Source organism: Amphiura filiformis, chromosome 4 (assembly GCF_039555335.1).
Source record: "Amphiura filiformis chromosome 4, Afil_fr2py, whole genome shotgun sequence".
Classification (NCBI taxonomy): domain Eukaryota; kingdom Metazoa; phylum Echinodermata; class Ophiuroidea; order Amphilepidida; family Amphiuridae; genus Amphiura; species Amphiura filiformis.
The window spans coordinates 52,980,986-53,007,776 of record NC_092631.1 but is presented as its reverse complement, the minus strand read 5'-3'; the positions used below and the strand labels follow the sequence as shown (position 1 = coordinate 53,007,776).

General features: G+C 34.9%; 1 protein-coding gene across 1 annotated transcript in view; it reads right to left on the bottom strand.

Moving 5' to 3' along the window:
• Positions 1-26,791, bottom strand: part of LOC140150258 (integrin beta-1-A-like) — a 123,864-nt gene that overhangs the window by 50,319 nt on the left and 46,754 nt on the right. The window contains exons 3-5 of the mRNA XM_072172261.1: positions 14,136-14,233; positions 5,847-5,960; positions 3,353-3,434 (exon numbers count right to left, since the gene is read on the bottom strand). Of these exons, the coding sequence (XP_072028362.1) occupies positions 3,353-3,434; positions 5,847-5,960; positions 14,136-14,233 (294 nt within the window). The remainder of the gene's footprint in view (positions 1-3,352; positions 3,435-5,846; positions 5,961-14,135; positions 14,234-26,791) is intronic.

The following is a 26,791-nucleotide window of genomic DNA, read 5'->3' as shown; positions in this document are numbered from 1 at the left end:
AATAAACATTGGGTGAGTCACTTCTGGGTAGGTCGCACTACAAATTTGGAATTGAGGCGTTTATACATGATCTCATTGGTGATCACTCAAACTGTTGATCAGGTTTCTTCTTAGATGTGTACAATACCTGATACAGAGATGCCAATGGGTTATGAAAAAAAATCTGAAATTTTGCGAACGTGGGGAGCGGCGATCAAGTCTCGCCCCACGGCCGGGGTCCAGGGGCCGCTTAAGGGCCCCTGAGGGAATCGGGGCAAAGCCCGTGAAGGTGAGGGCCAAGCCCCCAAAGCCAGAGGGTTTCTACACATTTTACACTGCAGGAGACACCATTTCTGAGGGTAAAATTACATTCAAATGGATTAAAAAATAAGGTTCTTTTGAGAAAACAAGCCTAGATAGCAGTATTGAAGACTATCTATTATACATGTAATATTCTTCAAGGCTTGTTTTCTCAAAATTATACCATAAAATATGCAGCCCAGGCAATTTTAGCAGAATTAGCACCCCAAAAGGCCATTTTAACATAAAAACCAGTTTTAGACTTTTTTGAAAAAAATGCTTCCTTCATCCCAAAAAAGTGGTTTTAAATGTTCAGTTTCCTATACTTTTGTACATGAGAGACATTTTCCAAAGTATTTTTTGGCCTAATAATATGGCCTACATGGCTGAAATGGATATATATAATGCGTAATATAAAAACGATGATTCATCAAATTTTGACCCCCCTGTTTTTTGTTAAATTTTCAAAAAATATTTTGGCCAAAAAAGCAAGTTATATGCCCTAAATTACTTGTTATTTAATGTTGGAAACCATAGAAAAAAAATGTCAATTTTATTTTACAAAGTTGGATAAAGTTGTACATTTTAATTACTTTTACTTCTACTGAACAGCTAGCAATGTATATTAATTCAATGTGTTCCTGACTGTTCAATAGAAGGAAAAGTAATCAAAACGCACAACTTTATCCAACTTTGTAAAATAAAATTGGCAATTTTTGTTGTTGAAATAGCAGTATTTCTATGGTTTCCAACCTTGAATAACAAGTAATTTAGGGCCTATAACTTGCTTTTTTTTTTTTTTTTATTTTTTTGAAAATTAAAAAAAAAAAAAAAAAAAAATTTTTTTTTTTTTTTTTAGAAAATCTGATTTTTTTTGGAAAAATACAAAAAAAATCGGAATTCCGATTTAAATCGGAAGATTGGCATCTCTGCTGATATTTCTGCTTGGGATTGGAATTAGTTCAGCAATGAGACAATTTGTTGTTTTATACCGCTTTTGTTGTTTCGGCTTATTTTTTAAGGTAGGTGAGTGGTCACCCAAATTGAGAGCCTCATTCCCCCAAATTACCTCATCAAAATTGATACTTTCTTTGGCATCTGTAGATGTAGAACTCACACTTTTCTCATAACCCCAGTAATATAGTTTAGACCTGAAATACTGTAGAATTCCATTTATTAGCATATATGCCTCTACATGAGTGTTTTTTTTTAATGAAAGAAATGGAAGGTAGACACCCCCTCCATAAAAACATTATTTGGAGTTTGAGCAACTATATTACTGATACAGGCAGCTGTACAAACAAGTAATATTGTAATACCAATCTATTGTAATGTTTTTATGGAGGGTGTCTCCCTTTCGCCTCTTTCATAAAAAGACCCACTAATTTAAAGGCATGCTTGTAGATGTAATTCTATGGTATGTTTTGTTTAAATACGATATGAACCATAAAACATGCAAGTTATGCTAGCGATCCCTTTTCTTTGAATACACTGCAGCAAATCACTGCAAATTGCCAAGGACATTCTAGACTTTATATGTAATAGATGATACATCACTTAAACACTCAAACATGGTACTTCAAAAGACAAGGAAGTGCTCATCTAATTTCCGATTATCTTATCAATTGCGAGGCAGATGATTACAAGCTGAATATAGGGCAATATGTTATTTCATTATGCAGAATTTGATAAATGTTAAAGATTATACCTCCCATAACAAACCCACTGCTCCAAGATATTGAAGTTCATACGCGCATGTTCATGGGTTAATGACCCAAATCTCTGTGAAAAATCAAACTAGACAGGCTTGTCATATGCAATCATAAGCTTACTAAAAGTCACAATTTCTGAACGATTTTGAAACTTACCGGTGCATAACTATTTTTAATGGCTATGTGATTGCAATACTGATTCATTCATCAATATTGTTAGCTTTATACTCATAATTTTTGTCTTGAAATTTTTCATCAGAATACTTTCTATTTTCAGCCATGCAAACTAAAGAAGATATCTTGCCCTACCCAGAATCCTTTGCAATATGATACACCCCCTGATTTCATCAAATGGCACTTCCATTACTTCGTACAGGTTCCCTTTGATTTCATTTTGCAAGCAGTCTGGCTAAACGTGGGTTGATAGTCAAGAAATAAACACATTTTGCAAGATCTGGATGTGCTTTGTTCATCGAGGTACATTTCGTCACTATCGACCCATGTTGCAATAAATACCAAAGCGGTATCGAATATAAAATGGGAGAAATGCATTATGGGGAAGTGTAAGATATCTGCGCTGTATGCAAACTGCTTTAACCTTTCTCAAGAAATCAGCATTGCTATGAAGAGGGATGAGCTTTGACAAATATTTGACAAAAATTGTGATAGTTGATTGATAAAATGTTTCAAATCTATTTTGACACCCTTTACCAACTTCATTCAAGGTGTGTGACTAGATTGATAACCTCATCCCTCCTTTTTTTCCCATAAAAACAGATTTTGGTATCAAAAGAAAGATTGTATTTGTCTCATCACCACAGTGAAATTTTATGCCAATGATATGTTTGGTTAAGACCCACTTGGAGCAATGTAAATCAAACTTTGAAAACAAATTGTTTTAATGGTAGCCCTCAAAGTAAGATAGAAAACACAATTTGACAAAATCTGACCACCGCCCTTTAAAAACTATTCAAGTGAATTTTCTACAGCACCACTGCAACAGGTGCATAGCCAGTCTCTTGCTCAACCAGTGCAAGCCCATTGCCTTGTGAAATTTTCCCATCCCATTTATGTTCAAGCATACTTGAATGTTACTATAGTAGACCATGAAGACATAGATTTCATATTTTCGCTGATATACATTTGCATATTTCGCTGTCTGATTACTTTTTAAAATCAATTTCCAACCCATTGCAGTCTGCACCCTTTGCCTCTAGCTATGCCACTTCACAACAGCATTTTCATATCATTGAAGCAACCTGCTAACACTGCACCCAAGTAACACCATCAATAGGGGGTAACTGAAGCAATGGGAAGGGGGGAAAAGTGGCATGGGTCAACTCAACATCACCATGACTTACCTGGTCTTGTTTTAATGGTCACTTTTTGTGGTTTTACTTGGACTATGTTCTCTGTTGTTCCCTTTTCACTCAAGGGTTTATCCTGAAATAATCAAATATATAATGCATGCAATTGTTATTATTTTTCAAGAAATGGCGGGAGAAATGGTTCCTGAATATCTAGACTATATGTAAGATTGCTGCATAATGTAAAAGTTCTATGTAGGGTTCCAAGTATATATGTCGTAAAGGTCATAAGGCCTATAAAAAATAGGTCCTAATGCAGTTTTTGCCAACTTGGAACCTTTGCCATGTTGAAGGCCATACGTCCAACACAGCGTCAGGACTTGGAATCCTACTTATAACTTAAACTATAGTAAGATGGACAGAGAGCCAAATTAAAGTACATAGTCATGTGTAGGTGACTTTTACCCAACTTAATTTCATGGGTACCAACACCAAATTATCAGCCTCTAAGAATTATTTTGATTGGTTACAAAGAGGCTCATATCATGCATTGAGCCAATCAGAGAGCTGGTATTAGAACAGTCAGTATGGCTGAAGGGAGGTTAAGCTCAAAATGCTACGAGTTCTAAGAGCTCAATTCTGACTGGTTACTCAGTCAGGGCTGATGCAAAAAAGGCAGTAGCGCCCAAATATTTTTTAAATAAAAGTTGGGCACAACACTCTAACTCACTCACCCTGAATGAAAATCTAAAATTGTCAACAAGTAGTGTTGCTTTTTTACCATTTAAGTCATTTAAGTCACATTTAAGTCATTGCAGAATACAGAAAGTACATTTCACTTCAAGGTAACTTATCCCCTAAGTATCTACATAAGCTGTAAATTTGATACAGATCCCTTCTACTTTCAAACCTATGTGTGTGAAAGGTAAATGATTTCAGTTCGTATTCCGTCAAAATTGCCAAAAGACACTAACGATTACTTCAACCGAGGTTTTACAATTCCCCGCAAATCCATCTTGACACAAATGGAGCATTTACACTGAATAAAACTTGTCACACACAGGAAAAAAAGCTGATTGAAGTATATCTCACGCTTGCAAGTTACGTGTTAGAGTGGGATCCGTGAGCTGACACTAAGTATTGCCTAAGTACCTCAGAATTAGCTGCTGTGTTGTTAAAGCTATGTCTTTCTTTGTGTGTGCGTGGGTACATCGTGAGTAGGGGCTCTTGTTTAAAAGTTGCTTTTAATGGGGAACCTTCAACCTTGGTAAGTGAGTAAAATGGGATGCTTTTAGTAGCTGTAAATTAGTGATAATGGGGAAATTGGCGTCATCAAATTTGGAATTATACAAAGGAAATTTGCCGTGATTTTAAACTTCAGTGTGTAATGGAGAAAATGTTCAACAACAAAAATCTTCAACTACTACATTCAATCATATTTTGTGGTTCATTCTCTTGAACTAAAATTTTTTTTGTTTTCAAAATAAATATGGTAAATGATTGACATTCTTGAAATCAAAGCAGAATTGTAAAAGGAAACAAATATTTTGTGATAAGAACTGATAATTCCTTGGTATTTCAGTATTATGGCTCTCAAGAACACAGAACATTTGAATTATATTTAAAACATGATCTATTTGCACTCAATTTTTTCACCTGCCATAACCAATCACAAACTGCAAATTTCAATGTGATATAGGATGTCATTTGTCATATTTGGACCTCCAGAACCACACATTATCCTATTTGACAAGGAATATACACAACAAGATTCCAATTGGGGCCGCCTGCCCAGGTACCAATGAACTCGACTGTACACACAGAGTACCTACACAGGTACCACTGCTGCTACTGCACATTACCAGTCAAGTTCCTTGGCGACAGTGTACTTGTGCAGGCAGCCCCGATAGGAATCTTGTAGTGTAGTACATTTTCCATACATGTGTATTCTTCCCTTTCCATACAGGAGCCATTTTGATGGCTTGAACAGTAAAGTGGTAGCCTAGTAAAACCAAATTTGTTTTTGATAGACAGTAAATGTCATGAATGACTCAAAAAGGGTAGCAGCCATGACGGCATCTTAGGATACCACTTCTACTATAATGCATTTACCTTTTTTCTTTCTTTACTTGGAATTAAATGAGCCATGGGGGAAGATATAGTGGATAAACTGAGTAAGTAATATTGAATGCAAGCCTTTGTAAATTCTACCCAGACACAGAGTCGGCTATCAAGTGTGTCAAGTTGTGTCATGGCCCAACTTTGGACGATCCAATTCCAGGTTTGGTCTCGCCATTAACTACCTTGGTTATCATGGAAGGTCTTTATGGATTCTTGAACTCATTTTGCTTAATTGCATCTCATATTCTTCACACCCGAAATGATTAAAATCAATTCAGTGCCACAAGAATCTGATTAAATTTTGCAAAAATTGTACCTTACCTCTACAAAATATTGACCAATGATTGGCAAATAAACACTCATAAATTGAATTAAAAAAACAAAAAAACAAAAAGAATATGAAATAACTGATAAAAAAAGCACCTACATCAATAATTGATTTAGTATTTGGAACTATCTCTAAATCACATAAAAAAAAACAACGTAGACGTAAAATCTCCATAGTATCAAACCGGTCATAGTTATCATTTTTATTGAAGTCCTGTAAGAAAGAAAGAAGAGAAAAAAAAAGAGAAAGGTAACACAATGATTAGTATGCATAGCCATATTGCTGTCTGTCCTGTATTAAATTGAGCTTAGATTGTCTGTAATCAGTTTTCTTCACGCTCTGTGTCATAAATCAGAATTTCTTGCTTCGTTTAAGATGTGTTCATGATGCAGAAACACTGCTGTCACAATATCTGTAATTAAGTTGCTACGGACGTCTGTATTAATACACTATCTTTGAAGATATGGATAGTGTATCAATTTTGATAATCCAAGATTAATAAAAGCATTTGTTTTATGGATGGCAATCCAAACAGGATGAATATATATTTTAAGATTATTGATATACATCAAAATATATGAACAAAATATGAAAACAATTACTCATGTTTCAAATGAGAAATTATTTTATTCATTTTGTGCAAGTGTATGTGGGGTATTGGGGGTGTTTGTGTGTGCGCATGTTTGTACATGCATTTGTAAGGCTTTCAATGTATCGTGAGTCGTGACTGTACAGCACAAGTTTTCACACAGGTTTGTTTATTTTGCTGTGAGTCATTTCTTTTTCAGACATGATTTCATCAATATTTAACATACAATACCACATCTTGAGAAGAGCATCTTTTCCGGCAAGCAGCTCACTGGCCAGAAACAAGGCTAAGTAAACCTCAGGCTGGCATTACCTTCATCTAGATTATTATGTCATCCAATTTCAGCCAATATATTCATATGTTCCTCCATAGAGCTTTATCCTGTATTAATATACTGTATTTGACTTTATTTTAGCGCCCTCCTCTTATTAGCGCCTTACAGGTAGTGGACATTCCTAAGTGACACCTGTTTAGGCCCTTTTTTCAGTTTCAGTACACTTACAAGTGGTATAAAATGTTACAATAATTTTTTTTAAAACCACACACACACCCCAACATGCATATCTAGTCATTGTGGCACATTTATTTATTCATATGTGATGCGATCAAGCAAAATCAGTCAGAACTCAGAAACATTGATTTTGAGATATAGCCAAACAAATGAAATATTTCTTTTTGTTTCCTATTGCTTTGGAAACTTTTTAATTGCTCATAATCGTTGGAATTGGTTGTTCAATTTCAATGGGGTTTTCTGCAAAATGCAGCTTTGTAAATGATTGTTACTATCCTATAAGAAACTGACAATTTAATATTTCCGAGTTCCGACTGATTTTGCTTGATCGCGTCACATATTTCTTGTTTTTATTATGGCTAATTACAACTTGTTTTGCATGGAAATATTTTTACTTTCATGGCAAAAATTCTGTTTATTGTAGCAGTAACTAATATTGTATAGCGGAATATTTTAGCGGTATCAATTTGTCGCTGTTCTGAACAGCTTAACACACAAATAAAACCTAGTAAAAACATCCCGCTATCAGTGGCGTAGCCAGTGGGGGTGGGCAAGGGGCCGGTCGTTATGGCCGTCGGTTCATATAAAGCCGTGGGTGAACAATAGACTATTTTTTACTCAGGGTGACCGAAAATAAGGGAAAAATTGTACAGAAATGTTAAAATATTGTGAATTGAATTGAATTATACATAAAATTTTTATGTTTTTAGGTTGCTATCGCCTATCCCCTTTATCTTTATCTTTATATTTTTTTTGCTCTCTTCTTTTTCAAAGCATGCATGGAAAAAATTGGGTCAACAAATCACAAAAAATATTTCCATTGGTACATTTACAAGTTGTGCCCCTCCCAGTTCTGAAATCCTGGCTATACCACTGCCCGCTATATAGTGCCCCATTTACATAAAATACAGCACATATTTTGTCATCATTTTAGTGGTTAGAACCCTCAAGGATACCCAAGTCTCCAGCCAAGTTCAAGAAACCTGCTTTCCAAGATGCTGAATCAATAAAAATATTGTTTTTTCCATATTCAGCTCCGAAATTATGACGGGCACCACTTGATTATACAATATTGAATTCTCTGCATGTGGCAGTCAATGAATTCATATTTACGTCTCCAATGCCTAATTTGTTTCTATCCCAATATTGTCAAAGAAAACAAATGACAACAAATGTGCATATAAATTGCCACAAATTCTCACTGAGAGGTTCAATACCTCTCAAGTCAGTGACTTCCACAGAGCATTCATGCAATAAGATGGTGTGGTTGGATGCCCGGCCTGGCTGGATAGCGGACAGTTAAGCGCTTCAGACTCCAGTATTGTACGTACAATATTGTATGTACAATATATACGTTATTTAATCTATTGCCATTCTATTTCCAGTAATGTTTAAGTTCTAACGAATGTTTGATGCGAAAAATCGATAATATGTTACATACAATATCTAGCAGAAATATATTATCGATTTTACGTCATCAAACATTCGTTAGAACTTAAACATTACTGGAAATAGAATGGCAATAGATTAAATAACGTATATATACATACAATAATATGCATAATAAAAAGTCTGTATACTGCTTTAAATGACTTGAAAACTATTGCCAGGAATAGTAAACAATTCCCAAGAGTTATTGTGTGCTTTATTGTGTTAAATTAAAGTACAATCGCTAATTTCAGCCGTCAATGGCATCAACATGAAAAGATAACCCAACAAGGTAGATTTCTTCTGTAATATAAAACTATATGAATGCACTGCATTGCTATGCACTGTATGGCAATTTGAACCACATTAGGTGACACATTTCATATGGACCCACAACAGGTAAAATGGTAGGCCCCATATACCGGCCCAATAGGACCTATATTACAAACTGAATGTAGTTTTATCCCCTCTCTCCCCCTCCCTCTCCCCCTCCTCTCTCTCTCTTCCCCTTCTCTCTCCCTTTCTTTCTTTCTTCCTTTCTTTTTTTTCTTCTTTTTTTAGGGATCGCCATGGGGGGTGTCGCACCCCCCATGGCGATGGCCCTGTTTCAAATCAGTCCACTTGTACACTGACTATGAGCACTGAAAGTGCAAAGCCAATGTAGACCAGTGTACAAGTGACTGATTTCAAATAATGCTAAACTGCTTTGTGCTCAAAACTCACATTTTCATCAATCTAGCGAAAGTGCACATTTTTCCGGGATTCAACTTTTGCACTTTGCAGATTTCTAACTGTTTAACTTGTTTTTAAATTGGCAATGTTAGGCTTCTTTACAAAGGAAATCCTGTACTTTTCAAAAGTATCGTTTGAAAATTAGGATTGATTTGAAATTTTATGGGATTCTCCTGTACTCATACTGGCATTTAATGACATCAATGAAACTTGACTTTAAAACTTTCTTCTTAACAAAATCAGTGAATTTCTTAAGGTTTTGTTTATTCCTCTCAGAAGTCAGTGACATATCCAAATGTATAAATAGAAGAAGAATTTGATTCAATTTGAGAATACTGTAGATTCACCTTTGATTTTGATGTGGTATGAGATGCATATGCATACATGTAGGGATGCACAGCTAAGTTGCTTGCTTACTTACTTGCTTATTCCAGATGGTTTAAGTTGACTACCTATAATGCAGAGAGCAATCTTCTAAAACACATTCAGTATTCTCAAGACTTTTCAGTATTTCCACTTTTATATCATGTACTAAAGTAAATCAGTTTTCAGAATAAATATTAAATTTTCAATATTATGTGGCTAAGTTTATGATGGTTTATATGAGTAGAATTTAATATTTTGTGCTTTGACGAAAACAAAAATCATAAACAAAAACTTCCTATTTTTTATGCATTAATTAATTAATAGCTTAAATCAGAGAGCTATTGCTAACAAATCTATCTTCAAACAGATCAAGTCACCTGGTAAAGCACCTTTGTTTCCAATGGACATTTTATTGTGAAATGTCATTGTACAATGTACAAGGAATACATTAAGAAAAATTCCACATAGCCCCCGAATGAAAAGTATTTAATTATCTTTGTAATCACTCAAAAAACATTTTGTGTGAATTTTACATCCAAACTAAGTGCTATTAAATTTTTATGAGCCTTTTTATTTTACATGTAAAGTCTATAGGGGTGACGATTAGAAATGGACGGCAATGTTGAAAAACCCTCATTTTGGGCCATTTTACACACTAAAATGCCCATAAAAAAGAATAGCACTTAGTTCGGATGTAAAATTCACACACAATGCTACCTGAGTGAGTACAAACATAATTAAATAAATTTCATTCGGTCTATAGCAAGAACAAAAAATATCCTATACCATAATTAATGGTTATGGAACAAAGGTGAAAGGGAGTCAACATGATAGCGGGTTGTAGAATCTGGTGCTACTCCAATTGGAACTGACTGTAACAAAGTCTTTATCATGGGTCATATGCCATGCCTTTCCATATGAGCCATGGGGATAAAGAATATTTGATATTTTGTTGTTGATTGAACTGGGGACCCTCTCGCACTAAAGGCAAATTATAGCCTAACCAGTCACAGTGTGCCATGCTCCTCTCTTACATCACAGGACACAGACACACAAAATTCTCAACAGTTGGGGCCATGGTTATTTATTTGGCATTTTCGAGAACTTAATGTAAGTTACCTTTAAGTATTATTCAGATTATCACCAGTAGTCCTTGTAGCTGCATCTTTATGGTGCAGAGTCTGTACTAGTCTAAATTTAAATTGTACATCCCTTTGCCAACCACTTCCAACACTCTTAGACAAAAAAGGTTAGGGAACAACCCAAAAGTTCGATGAAGCCCTATATAAACGAAAGTCCTTTCGTTAGAAGGCTAACCCCCTCCCCCTCCCCTCTAACGTAAGTGTCAAATATCAAAAATTCCAAACCCGTATTCATTGGGCACATGGCCGTCGCTATGGTCGATAGGGTTGTGGAGCTGTGCGACATTGCTAGGATATTGATCATGTTTAAGAAACTCTAATTCTATTTTATTTTGAAATATTTTTCTTCATAAAAAATTAGGACTTGCTGGATTTTCAAATAAAAAAAAAGAATCAAAGTGCGGTACAGCTGCTTCGAAAAATTAACTTACAAGTTGCAGGTTGTGAGTACTTTTTTACTCTATTTATTTGAAATCATTTTGAAGCAACCACTGTAAAATGTCAATATCAAGTTTCAGAAAATAATAAAATTTTACAATTATATATTTTAATATATACCAATCCTTAAAAAAGATCTTTGACCGATGTTTTAACTACTTGTTTACAAACGTAATCGGACTTTTTGACCCCCTCCCTCCCTAACGAAAGGACTTTCGTTTATAGGGCTTCATCGAACTTTTGGGTTGTTCCTTATGTAGAACCTAAAAAGATGTCATGAATATAGAACCTTAGATAAATGGTTCTACGAATGACCCAAAAGGGTTCTGTCAAGGTCAGAAAGAACCATTTTAGACCTGAGAAAGAACCATATTTGGGTTAATTTTCAAGAACCCTTTCAATTGAGGGTTCTACATACACGAAGAACATCTTATCTAAGAGTGTACCCAGTGGTCATGCCAATTACATGCCAAATTCTTTTTTAGAAAAACATGGGCACTTTTCATACATTATCAACTTGCTTCATATTGAAAGTGAATCCCTGAACAAATCAAGCAAAGTTCTCCCCTTTGAAAACATTCTGTGGGAAACGTGCCGTGAGAATCTTTCCGATGAATAATATTTTTGGGATATATAATATTTTGTGTACCTCTGTGAAAACACTGATACATCAGAAACTTGATACTCTACACTGGTAAATGGATCAACAAATGTCACTTAGCCTGAATACATCAAAAGAGCATAAAGATTTTGTTGCTGGTTTTAAAATGTCTCAATACCATGGTCTGTACAAGTTCACCATGAAAAATGACCACAACAAAATAACTGGGAGCAATACACATTATTGCATTAGACCATGTCTGCATGCGTGCATTACAGAAGCTTATTTTTCTGGTTAACTTATGGTTCACCTCTAATGCAGATAGCAGTCATAGCACACCAAAAATGATGTCACATATTGCATGAAATCTGAACTATTACTGCGAATGTGATTTATCACAAATGCCAGTTATTAATGATAGCTTTTGGCACCAGACTGACAAAAGATGCCAATGTTGATTGTTGACACAAAATATGAGGAAGATAGTGCGTAAAATATTTTGATTTGTTTTGAGTTTCAGAGTATCAAAGGAAATGGATACCATGCCTTTTGATCTTCGAAAATATTTTGATAAAGTATTTTAAGATCAGGCAATATAATTCACTTCACTACAACTTAATTTGAAACTGCATTAATAACGTAAGCAGGGTTGTTTGATTTAAAAATCACACAGATTAAAAAAATTAATTTTTAAAATAAAATTAATTTTTAAAAAATTGAAAAAATCTTCAACCCTGAACGTAAGCTCAAACATCCCACAAATTTTATTTAATTTAGGCCTAATTTCCGTGCACCTCTTGAGACTTTAGAAAAACTGCCAAGATAAATTGGTATGTTCAGCCCAGTGACTGATCATAATGTAAAGGCAACAAGATGGTCTCCAGGACCATGAAATTTTCTCAACTCATTGAGATCGCTCCACTGTATCACTTGAACTCAATCACTAATGTCATTGTACAAACAAATTTTATGGCTAATTAAAAATCAACAATCTTTTCTTCTAATTAATCGATCCATCAATTTGTACCAACTCTTTCAATACATAGGCCTAAGTTACTTTTTGAAAAACTTGTGTCTGTCAATCAGGTACGTACGCAGGATTAATTTTGTGGGGAGTGATGCCTGACTTTCAAAAAGTGGACGTTTTTCAAATGAAAAATATTGTGCGCGTGCACAGATTTTTGAACACTTTGAATGCCTTTTCACCAAAAAGTGGACATTTGTCAATTTTTTCACATGTTTGGACCTTTTTATTGCAAAAAATAACATAAAGTGGACCTTTGTGGATTTTATTTTTTGATTGACAGTACATGTAGGCCCATACAATCAAATCAATCAAACAATCAATTCATACCAACTCTTTTGGCACAGAGTTGGCTTGTGTCCATAGACAACCACATATTAGTGTCCTTATGTTTCCCCCTTTTTTTTTAAGGAATGCAAGTACGAGGGGGTATCCAAAAGTTTTTGACATCACACAGAAGTGAAAGAGCTATACCGATGAAATTTTGCCAGTGTAATCACTGGTCCTTATGTACATTATGGTCCAAAAATGGTCTCATAAGTATGTTTACTTTCTTCACAGGTGGCGCTAGATGGGAAGTAGGCGCATAACCTTTTCGTGATAAGATCCTCCACTTTCTTGAGTTTTTTCACTGTGGCGCAGCATCCGTAAGTGATGGACGTCCACTTCTTGGCTCATCTGTGAGGGACATGTGGCCAGTTTGGAAATTCCTTTTTCAAAAAGTAATAGTGCCATATGATGGGCAATCATCACCGTAGATTGCTTTCATTTCATCATAGATTTTCTGAGCATTGTAGGCCTAACCCTTCAAATGCAGTAACTTAATCATGATGCGTGCCTCAATTTTCACCATATTGCATGTTATGCGCCTACTGCCCATCTAGTGCCACCTGTAAAGAAAGTAAACATACTTATGAGACCATTTTTGGACCATAATGTACATAAGGACCAGTGATTACACTGACAAATGTTGAAATTATATGATTTTTGCTTTGTCATGTTTACGTAGTTCAAATTGTGGGGTTGATTTCATAAAATATTAAAATGCATATATGTAGTGGCAGAATCAATGTTGCAGTCCGTATCAAGGACTTAGAAGTGTAAAATCAGCAGTGAGGTTCTGATTGGCTGGTTAAATCTGGACAAATGCAACTGATTGGCCAAAAAATTTGCAGCCATCGGTTCTACAGTTTCTGTATATACATTGCACCTAGAATAGTTCATGTGTGCAATTCTCCTAAATCTTGGTTCAGTTATTCTATCAAAGAATCTCGCTTGGTATAATTATGACAACGATTAAGGCGACCTGTATTAATTCTACTAAATCTTGGTCCTCTTATACCAGAGAGAGGGATACCGTACTTCTTTGTGGAATAAACAACAAATTCAACTTGGTTCGTTTATTTATTCTACAGATGGTTATTCAAAAAAAAAACCCACCAGTATAATTGGGACCAAGATTAGTCAATTTTGTAATTTCATACTATATCTTGGTTCTCTTACATATACCAGAGGGAGGATGACTTCTTTGTGGAATAACCATGGCTATTTACTTACTGGGTGCATACACCAGGCACATGATGGATGTATAACCATACACTCACTACAGGTACTAGCTTCTGAACATAATGCTGAATTAGGTACTATTTCAAAATCTGTAGAATGAGAGAGAGAGAAACGCACAAAACAAATACATTAGTGATGGATTACAAGTAAATATTGGTGGTATGCAAACTGGTATAAAAAGGTGAAAAAGTCATGCCGTGTGTTGGCAATGAAGCCCTGGAATAGCTTGACATTTATGTCAAATATGGGATGTTATAGCCTGATCAGATCTAAAACTACAGTTTACATTGGGAAGCAAGTTGTTTCAATTTTTAAGGCTGTTTGAAGAAGTTCATGTTGTGCAATCGTTTTGCATTAGATGTACGCACCGAAGTGTCTTTCGAAACATTTTTACGGGGATGTGCCACACAGACTTTCGGATGCTGACTTTCTCTATACCAACTTTTTGCTGTTTTTGCCACCTATCAGTATACACATTTTAAACAAAAAACACCCAAATAGGCGCATTGGCCTCCACTGAAAACTCACCCATCGATATACCAAAATTGCTGAAAAGGTACCCCAAAACCATGGCACATCCCTGTATACCTTCAACCAAGGAAAAAAACCCTCCGGGGTACGTACGTCTTGTGGAACATTTCAAAGGCAGGCCTGTAGCCAGAGCGAGAGGGGCATGCTCCTAATCCCAATTCTCCTCAAAAGTCCACCTCACTATGCACGGTGAATTTGCCTATTATACAGGACCTATGTCTATTTTAAATAAAGCACCACAAAAACTTTTGCAAAAATCCACTCCCTGCCCAAAACTGCTTCCTGGCTACGGGCCTGTTCAGAAGCAATGTCCCAAATGGTGTGCTTAAACATGTATTTTTCAAGGAGTTTTTATACTTTCAACTCGTCTGTCGCAACACATAGTGTCGTACGTGAAGGACAAAATACGTCTCTGAGCAAAATGGTTTTGAAGGATATGCTACTAGTAACGGAGTCGATACTCCTCCACTGTTATCTCTCAGTGGCCCGATTCCATTTAAAGGTTCAAACTATTAAACTGTATCTTAAAGGGCATTTCGTGATCCACAGCCTCATCCCCCACTTTTCTCAAAAAAGTTGAGATTTTTATATCACTGGAAACCTCTGGCTACATAATATTTATGTACAAAATATTTCTTGCAGATTAATTCGTTTAGCAAAGATATCGTGAAATTTGAATTTCGTTCTGGTGCACCAGAAAGAAATTACAACGCATTGTCTATGGAGCAGTGTAATACACATAATCATGCATAACTCGCAAACGCAAAATCGGAATCAACTGAAATTTTGGAAATAGATTTTTTTCGTGGATATCTAATGAAAAATGACATAAATAGAGGATGCCAGGATCACGAAATACTCCTTTAAATAGTTAACAAGGAATAACTATTATAGGATATTAGCTAGCTCTAAACCTATATGCCACTATGTGAAACGGAAAATTTGGAAAATGGCTATATGCCACTATGAGTTGCGACCGACGAACTGATCATACTGTAATAACGGTCAAATTCTGGTCATATCAGAGGGTGGCATTTACACAAGTATGATGCAGGAAATTGCTACAATTTTTGTTGAAACGGTTTATGATTTGTGCAAATAATAGGAGGAGAGGAGATGAAATGGGTTGGTGTGGTTGGCTGGTTGTCTATCATACCTGTCATTTGCAGAGTATCCTATACTAATAGGAATAGAAAATATGTTATGTTTGTATTACTATTATATTACAATTTGCCAGTGCATTATGTTCATGATCTAAACCCAATTAAGTCCTACATTATGGATACAATTCTTGCCATCTGGCCGAGGGTCTCAGAATATCCATGGTTTTATGCAATTTTTGCAGTTTGATGCACTTGACATGATCACTGCAACCTGTATCATTGTCATACAATTTTGGTACATTTTAACATGTATACAGAGAGAAAAGCAAGCAAACAAGTCAAATCTCTTATACCCAACTCTTATGAAAGTGCACCAGTGGTGTGTGCAGCACATTGAAAGTGGTGGGCCAGGTTCAGTGGCGTAACTAGGGTTGGTAGCGCCCGGGGCAAGAAACAAAGTTGGCGCCCCACCGCCCACCCCCCCGAGCCCCACCGAAATTTTGGACAAATAAGGCATACCACTAATTAATTTTGGTTGCTAGAAGTTGAATATCGATCTTAAAATGTTCTTTGAATTGATTTTGTGTTGAAATGCGCGCGAAGCGTGCAAAAATTTTGACTTTCATCCCTTGGAGGGGCGCAGAATTGATGCTGGTTCTGGCTGAATTGGTCAATTTGGCGCCCCCTAACGGTAGCGCCGGGGCATGTTGCCCCCTGCCCCCTAGTTACGCCACTGGCCAGGTTGTTCAGCCCCGAATGGAGTCTGATTAGGAGCAAATTTTGACGTTTTTAACGTTTTTCGCTGAATCCCCCGAATAACCAACAAGAGTGGCCCCTGCCCTCCCCCTTTGAGCACGCCACTGAAGTGCACATTAAGAAACAAAGATCCTAAGAACTCAATTATATGCATTTAATATAATGTAAATATGCTGGAAAAGCTGACCACAGAATACATCATAATCAATGGACCCCATTTGTAAAATGAACCCCATTTGGTAAAAAAGTCTCACAACTTAACGTACATCAGCTTGTAGAGGCTCTCAAATCTTACAATTACCCATGTCCATCCACACACCTCAATAATTCAATGACCGCTAGCATGCTCTTGTCCATCCATTTTTTATTTTATACCTACATCAACGTAATTGCAAATAATTGTCATGTCTAACTCGTAACTAGGCCTTTCAGGCTCCAAGTCACATCCCCAGTGGCAACAGTCCCTTCATTACATCAGACATGTACAAGGTCCCCATGGGTTAGTGAACTTCGCAAGGTGACAAATGAAAGCAATAATCAGACTCAGGTGTTACTGTGGGGGATAAAGCAACAGTGATGATGCAGGATGAAGATGATGGGATGATTAATTGTGGAATTTAGGAGTTTACAAGGCGAGTTGTCCATATAGATGAGACGAGTTTACATTACCCACCGCCTTTCAACACACCTTGTGCACTGTAATTGTTATCATAGTATTACTATGTATTTGCGACTCATCTCAAGTTGAGAGTAAAGGTCCGTTCATACTACCACCGCATTTGCGATGCGTTGCTTTGCGAAGCCGATATATCGATTACTTTTGCCGCAACTCAATGCAGTCGTCGCATTTCCAAGTTAAAATGTATTTAACTTTATTGCGATATTGCAATGCAGTAGTTTGCAGTGCGACAACGCACCGCATTGCAAAGCAACGCATCGCAAATGCGGTGGTGGTATGAACGCCATATTGGATTTGGCAGTGACAGATTCGAATTAGTGCGTTTACGTGTTGCATCACCAACATAAGGACAAATTGCTCTTCTATGTGTGTGTATATGCCTCGCATGATGGATTAAGTTAGCACATGTTTACAATTCAAACCTATCACTGCAAAATCCAACATGGCATTACTCTCATCTTTAAACAAGACAAAGCTATATACATGTACGTCAATTAAAACTACTATAAGGATACAATAAAGGTGTACATGTATGACCCAATTGACAGCCTCATTCCTGATAGTCCAGGAGCAAGATCCCACAGGGAGCCTAAATAAGGACTTGGTTCATCCCCCACTACATACAAGGTTTGACACCATAGGTAGTTAGTATGGACCCTCTAGATCACTGCTAGGTAGGTAGTGGACTCAAATTGTGGTATCACTTTTTTTTTACAGGTCATTTTATGTATGGACGATATAATAATCGCATAAAATCACCAAAAATAGGACAAAATTAAGGGGTAGAGGAAATATAAACTCCAAGAACTCAACTTTTACTCATAATGAATTTATTTTGGTATGAATATGTAGCTAATTGATTGTTCTAACTGCCTAGTATTATTTGAAAGCAAACCTAGGTTTCATTTGATCATGATTTGAAGTGGCCAGTCCATACACTAGTGAAAAATCAGATTTTTCACAACAATGCGTAGGGTGGGTGTTTTTGTGACATTGGCTTCAAATTTTACTATTGTGTCAATTTCTATTTTCAAAATTAATTAAGTTTCCATTTTTTAATTTTGTTTTTTAATATCAAGCATATCTAGGCAAACTTTGATGTTCTGGTTCAAATATTTATGTATGTGCATGTTTGCTTGCATGTTGGTTTGTGTTGTGTGGGTTTGGGGTAGGTGGGGTGGGTATGTGGGGTGGGTGCTTGAGGTGTGTATAGGGTTCAGGGTTGGGGTGTTTTACATGTCTTAATATGTCACTTTCGGCTGAACTATATAAGTTCTATTAACAAAATTTGTTTGGTAAGTTGCCATTCATGTAATATTTTGAATATTTATATGTGTGGGGTGAGATCAACCGCTGTTTGTCAGGAAAATAGACTGAAAATATAAAAAAATAGTTACTTTTCCACATGTAGCAGCATGTGTATATAACAATATTAAGGGGTAGGGGAAATATAAACCATCATAACTCAACTTCAACTCATGATAATGAATTCATTTTGGAATTAATATGTAGCTAATTGATTGTTCAAACGTGTTAGTATTATTTTAAAGCAAAGCAAACATTAATTGTCAGGTAGATAGCCATAAAATGTGAGAAAAGGTTACTTTTCTATGTATAACCATGTCAAATATGGCATTATTAAGGGTAGGGGAAATAAAAACCACCATAACTCAACCTTTACTCATAATAATGAATTCATTTTGGTATCAACATGTAGCTAATTGATTGATCTAACTTTCCAGTATTATTTTTAACAGAAAAACCATAAGATAGACATAAAATATGATAAAAATGTTAATTTTCCAATGTGTAACAGCGTAAAATTTGACAATATTAAAGGTTAGGGGACGTACAAACCAACGTAACTTCGACATTTATTCATTATAATTCATTCATTTTGGCATTAATATATAGCTATTTGGTTGTTGTAATCTTTTAAAGCAAAATAACCATTAATTGTTAGCTGGAAAGACATAAAATGTTTAAAAAATGTCAATTTTTCATGTGTAGTACCGTAAAATATGACAATATTAAGGTGTAGGGGACATTCAAATCACCAAAACTCAAGTTTTACTGATGAAAATGAATTCATTTTGGTAACAATATGTAGTTAATTGATAGTTCTAACTTTCTAGTATTATTTAAAAGCAATTAAACCATTAGTTGTGAGGTAGATAGACATAAAATGTACGAACATGTTAATATTCCATGTCTAACAGCGTAAAATATGACAATATTAAGGGGTAAGGGACATACAAATCACCAAAACATAGGTTTCACTGACGAAAATGAATTCCATTTTGATATCAATATGTAGCTATTTGATTGTTCTCATTTTCAGGCATTATTTTAAAAGCAATTAAACCATTAGTTGTCAGGTAGTTAAACATACAATATGAGAAAAATGTTGATATTCCATGTCTAACAGCGTAAAATATGACAATATTAAGGGGTAAGGGACATACAAACCACCCAAACTCAAGTTTTACTGATGAAAATGAATTCATTTTGGTATCAATATGTAGCTATTTGATTGTTCTCATTTTCTGGTATTATTTTAAAAGCAATTAAACCATTAGTTGTCAGGTAGTTAAACATACAATATGAGAAAAATGTTGATATTCCATGTCTAACAGCGTAAAATATGACAATATTAAGGGGTAAGGGACATACAAACCACCCAAACTCAAGTTTTACTGATGAAAATGAATTCATTTTGGTATCAATATGTAGCTATTTGATTGTTCTCATTTTCTGGCATTATTTTAAAAGCAATTAAACCATTAGTTGTCAGGTAGTTAAACATACAATATGAGAAAAATGTTGATATTCCATGTCTAACAGCGTAAAATATGACAATATTAAGGGGTAAGGGGACATACAAATCACCCAAACTCAAGTTTTACTGATGAAAATGAATTCATTTTGGTATCAATATGTAGCTATTTAATTGTTCTCATTTTCTGGCATTATTTTAAAAGCAATTAAACCATTAGTTGTCAGGTAGTTAAACATACAATATGAGAAAAATGTTGATATTCCATGTCTAACAGCGTAAAATATTACAATATTAAGGGGTAAGGGGACATACAAATCACCAAAACTCAAGTTTTACTGATGAAAATGAATTCATTTTGGTATCAGTATGTAGCTATTTGATAGTTCTAACCTTCTAGTATTATTTTAAAAGCAATTAAGCCATTAGTTGTCCGGTAGATAGACATAAAATGTATGGAAATGTTAATATTCAATGTCTAACAGCGTAAAATATGACAATATTAAGGGGCAAGGGACATACAAATCACCCAAACTCAAGTTTTACTGATGAAAATGAATTCATTTTGGTATCAATATGTAGCTATTTGATTGTTCTCATTTTCTGGCATTATTTTAAAAGCAATTAAACCATTAGTTGTCAGGTAGTTAAACATACAATATGAGAAAATGTTGATATTCCATGTCTAACAGCGTAAAATATGACAATATTAAGGGGTAAGGGGACATACAAATCACCCAAACTCAAGTTTTACTGATGAAAATGAATTAATTTTGGTATCAATATGTAGCTATTTGATTGTTCTCATTTTCTGGCATTATTTTAAAAGCAATTAAACCATTAGTTGTCAGGTAGTTAAACATACAATATGAGAAAAATGTTGATATTCCATGTCTAACAGCGTAAAATATGACAATATTAAGGGGTAGGGGACATACAAATCACCAAAACTCAAGTTTTACTGTTGAAAATGAATTCATTTTGGCATCAATATGTAGCTATTTGATAGTTCTAACCTTCTAGTATTATTTTAAAAGCAATTAAGCCATTAGTTGTCCGGTAGATAGACATAAAATGTATGGAAATGTTAATATTCAATGTCTAACAGCGTAAAATATGACAATATTAAGCGTTAAGAGGACATACAAATCACCCAAACTCAAGTTTTACTGATGAAAATGAATTCATTTTGGTATCAATATGTAGCTATTTGATAGTTCTAACTTTCTAGTATTATTTTAAAAGCAATTAAGTCATTAGTTGTCTGGTAGATAGACATAAAATGTATGAAAATGTTAATATTCAATGTCTAACAGCGTAAAATATGACAATATTAAGGGTAAGGGACATACAAATCACCAAAACACAAGTTTCACTGGCTAAAATGAATTCCATTTTGGTATCAATATGTAGCTATTTGATTGATCTCATTTTCTGGCATTATTTTAAAAGCAATTAAGTTTCCCACGAGGGATTGAAGGTCATAATGGGGCCAATACTAAAAAATGATGTTGTAATGTTGTAATCTCAAATTGTTCCTCTCATCGCTAAGAATTTAAAAGAAGACAATTGTCATAGTTCTACGAAGCTTAGTTCAGGGGTTATAACGTCGAATATATCAAAAATATCATAAATAAAGGTCAAATTTTAAAAATGGTCCAATTGCACCAATTAACGTATAAGAAACCTCAATCGTATACTACATTCAAATTTTGGTGCAACGATTTGTATTCCCGTGTTCCCCTTCACAGTTAATGCAGCCAAAGTTGAGTTATGGTAATATTTCCCCTACCCTTAATGGGGCAGAAAGGGGGGTCTGAAAATTTGTGGTCCTCCTAAGGGGGGGGGGGGCTGAAAAAAATGACCAAAAATTTTCTTGGAAAAATTGAGTTTATATGATTTTCTATGGGGTTGACCCATAATTTCCATGTCAAAAAGGGGACCCTAAAATTTTTGAGGTCTGTAAAGTGGGTGGGGGGGGCCCGAAAAATGTTTGCGATGAATTTTTTTGGCATCAGGCCCCTCCCCCTTACAAGTGTTTGTGAACGGTCCCTTCTAACAGTTTCTGTGTATCTACCTGACAACTAATGATCGCTTTGTTTATAGAAAGTTAGAACAGCCAATCAGATACATTCTGATACCAAGATGAATTCATTTTCATGAGTAAAAGTTGAGTTATGGCAGTTATAAATTTCCCCTACCCCTTAATATTGTCATTTTACGCTGTTAGACATAGACAATTTACCTTTTCCTCACAGTTTCTGTATATCTGCCTGACAAATAATGGTCGCTTTGCTTTATAATAATACTAGAAAGTTAGAACAACCAATTAGATACATTTTGATACCAAGATGAATTCATTTTCATGAGTAAAAGTTGAGTTATGGCAGTTATAAATTTCCCTACCCTTAATATTGTCATTTTACGCTGTTAGACATAGAAAATTTACCTTTTCCTCACAGTTTCTGTATATCTGCCTGACAAATAATGGTCGCTTTGCTTTATAATAATACTAGAAAGTTAGAACAACCAATTAGATACATTTTGATACCAAGATGAATTCATTCTCATGAGTAAATGTTGAGTTATGGCAGTTTATATGTCCTCTACCCCTTAATATTGTCATATTTAAGCTGTTAGACATAGAATATTTACCTTTTCCTCACAGTTACTGTGTATCTACCTGACAACTAATGATTGCTTTGCTTTGAAATAATACTAGAAAGTTAGAACAATCAAAATACATTTTGATACCAAGATGAATTCATTCTCATGAGTAAATGTTGAGTTATGGCAGTTTATATGTCCTCTACCCCTTAATATTGTCATATTTAAGCTGTTAGACATAGAATATTTACCTTTTCCTCACAGTTACTGTGTATCTACCTGACAACTAATGATCGCTTTGCTTTGAAATAATACTAGAAAGTTAGAACAATCACCTAAATACATTTTGATACCAAGATGAATTCATTTTCATGAGTAAAAGTTGAGTTGTGGCAGTTTATATTTCCCCTACCCTTAATATTGTCATATTTATTTATGCTGTTAGACATAGAATAGTTACCTTTTCCTCACAAATACTGTGTATCTACCTGACAAATAATGGTCGCTTTGCTTTAAAATAATACTAGAAAGTTAGAACAATCACTTAGATACATTTTGATACCAAGATGAATTCATTTTCATGAGTAAAAGTTGAGTTATGACAGTTACAAATTTCCCCTACCCCTTAATATTGTCATTTTACGCTGTTAGACATAGAAAAATTACCTTTTCCTCACAGTTTCTGTATATCTGCCTGACAAATAATGGTCGCTTTGCTTTAAAATAATACTAGAAAGCTAGACCAATAACTTGGATATATTTTGATACCAAGATGAATTCAATTTCATGAGTAAAAGTTGAGTTATGACAGTTTACATTTCCCCTACCCCGTAATATTGTCATCTTCACACTGTTAGACATAGAAAAGTTACCTTTTCCTCACAGTTTCTGTATATCTGTCTGACAACTAATGGTTGCTTTGCTTTAAAATGATACTAGAAAGTTAGAACAATCACTTAGATACATTTTGATACCAAGATGAATTCATTTTCATGAGTAAAAGTTGAGTTATGGCAGTTTATATTTCCCCTACCCCTTAATATTGTCATATTTACGCTGTTAGACATAGAAAACGTACCCTTTTCTCACAGTTTCTGTGTATCTACCTGACAACTAATGGTTGCTTTGCTTTAAAATAATACTAAAAAGTTATAATAATCAATTAGATATACATATTGAATTGAATTAAATAGAATTAATACCAAGATGAAGTCAATATCATGAGTAAAATATTGAGTTCTGATGATTTATTTTCCTTACCCTTAATATTTTTCTATGTTATGCTGATATACGAGGGAAATCAACATCAGTTTTTGTTGGGTTTTTTGGGTTTTTTTTAAACATTTTTTTGTCTTTTTCCCAGTGGTTACTCACGTCCTACACATAAATATTAAAAATATTACATCAATGGAAACTTAACGGATTTTGTAAATGGAAGTTGGTGCAGTGTAGTGACATATTAAGACATGTACACACATTCATCCCTCCCCACACATACCCTATGTACACCCAGCACCCCACACACACCTCGTCCCACAGACACCCCAACGAACTCATACATATTATAATGATTGGAACTGTTACAATAATGTTTCCCTTGATATGCTTAACATTAAAAACAAAATAAAACATTAAAATTTAAATTAAAAATTAAAAATGGAAACTGAATCAATTTTGAAAATATAAAGTGCTATAGTTGTGAGATTTGAGGCCAATGTCAAACTTTACACATAAAAAAAAAAAAAAATCAGATTACCACTCATTTATGGACTATATACTTCCAAATATGCTCAAATGAAACCTGTTTTTGTTTAAAAATAATACTAGAAAGTTAGGAAAATCATTTAGCTACATATTGATACCAAAATGAATTCAAAATCATGAGTAAAAGTTGAGTTCTTGGAGTTTATATCTCCCCTACCCCTTAATTTTGTCCTATTTTTTGTGATTTTATGCGATTATCGTCCATACATAAAATGACCTGTAAAAAAAGTGATACCACAATTTGAGTCCACTACCTACCTAGCAGTGATCTAGAGGGTCCATACTAACTACCTATGGTGTCAAACCTTGTATGTAGTGGGGGATGAACGAAGTCATTTTTTTGAGGTTGCTGCTCCTGTACTATGAACTACTTTATCATATCAAAGTACAGATGACATGAAATTTCTCATTTTTCTCATAACTCCGGTGAAATTTAAGCCTGAAATATGTTTCGTTTAAGTGATATGAACAGGAAAGTTTTACCACCCGGGAAGGCATGTGCTGTACTCTGTGCCACTGTGATGCACATTTTGGCTTCTAGAATTCAGACTGCTGCCAGAGCAATGGTTCACTTCACATTGGGTAAATAAACCATGAGAGAACTATGTCCTTCTGAGGGGATGTTAAGCTGTTGGTCCTGTGCTATTTGGGCACCCTTTTTGCAGTAAAATTGAAATAAATATAATATCAGCCTATAAAATTGTGTTGAAGACCTGTTTTCAACATTTGAAACAAGTGAAAGCCCAATGTGTCAACTCTGATGAAGAAAACTTTTGAACACAGAAACCTCTCCCAATAGAAAGACCTTATACATCATTTACATTTACAATTTTACATTATCCTATTCTAACCCAAAAGTTGCTCTTTACCTGTGACCAAAATATACCTCACCAAAACACAACTCACCATTTCAACTATACACCCCAAGCTTTGAAAAGAGCCATTTTAACCAATGGCATTTTATCATTCATTTGGCATTTTATGTTTTTTAATAATACAAGCTCGGTAAATAGAAGGAAGTCGCCGCCTGTCCGGTAGAGCGATTGGGGAATTTGCCGGAGGCAGCAGGTTGCTCACATTGTAACTGATGTCTCCTTGGTTAGCGAGTTTAATCAGTATCTATAATGCTGCAACATGACAGGTCACCATGCTCTATAGGTTCATATGATACTACACATGCAAATACGCCATTCAACTCATAATGGATTAAGATCGATTGTATTACAATGATGAAATTAACGAAGGGTGTGTTTTCCTGGTACAGTCATATTATTTCTGACCTTATAATGAAAATGATAAATGTACACTGTACTTTTTCTCTCTGATATTATAGCTTATTATTACAGCTGGAAACAGAACAGATCAGTGACACTCCTCCAGTGTTGTGAGTCGGTAAATTACCGGTTAATTTACATGGTAAATTACCGGTAATTTACCGCCATCTTAATTTACCGTGGTAAAATAGGGTAAAATAAGTAAATTAAGTAAAATATGAAATAAAAGGATTTTTTTAATTAAAACTTCAAATATTGTTTTTGTTTGTTTGTTTTATACTAGATGCCAATTTTGTTTGCAATATTTGCACAACTTTACTTGAAATAATGATTTTGTAGACCCCTACTACCTAAACTGCCCATAGGTCTCATACTGTACTACATAGACTAAAGTAGCAAGTAGAGAAAGTGTCAGTGATTGTGCATTCACCTGATCAACATGTTCATTTGTACTGCATTTTAACACTCATAATCATACATTTTTTGCAAGAAATAATTTAACAACACCTCATTATGAAAGCACTGAAAACAGCACCCCCTCCCAAGCCCTCTTGATGGTACTTCCAGGGGGGTTGAGGGGTTGACCATGGCTTGACTATGTCATGAGCTTTCTATATTTTATAAACATTTTAAGGAACTGTACTACTCAAGGTAAAGTTTCCCATATTTTTGTCACAAATATGAGTGAACTTCATTCTGAATATAAATGCTCTTTGTCTCTGTTTTACCAAAGTAGTCCCTGCATATTTTGGGTACCACTGTAAAACATTGTCATTTTATTCTACATGTAAGTTGTGATTAGCAAATTTAGCATCCTTGAAGTATAACTTTTGAAAAGTTTACTTTTAACCAGATCCAAATATTATGAATGACCAGGTTCATTACATGTACCATCAGTCATGAGATAGGGTATACAGTGGAATTTGTGGAAATTTCAATTGAATGAACACAGCCTGACAATTTTTTTGCATCAAAAGCTGTGTTCATTCAATTGAAATTCCTAGCATAAATGTTCTACCAAGAGTACCATGAAAATGAAAACAGAATGTAGGTTTCTCCGATATAGTCCAGGACTCTAGTGTCAAGTGCCTACAGCCCTACACAGGCTCTGTGTCTGTGTGTTGTTTTATATGAGAGAAAACATTGAAACACTTGTT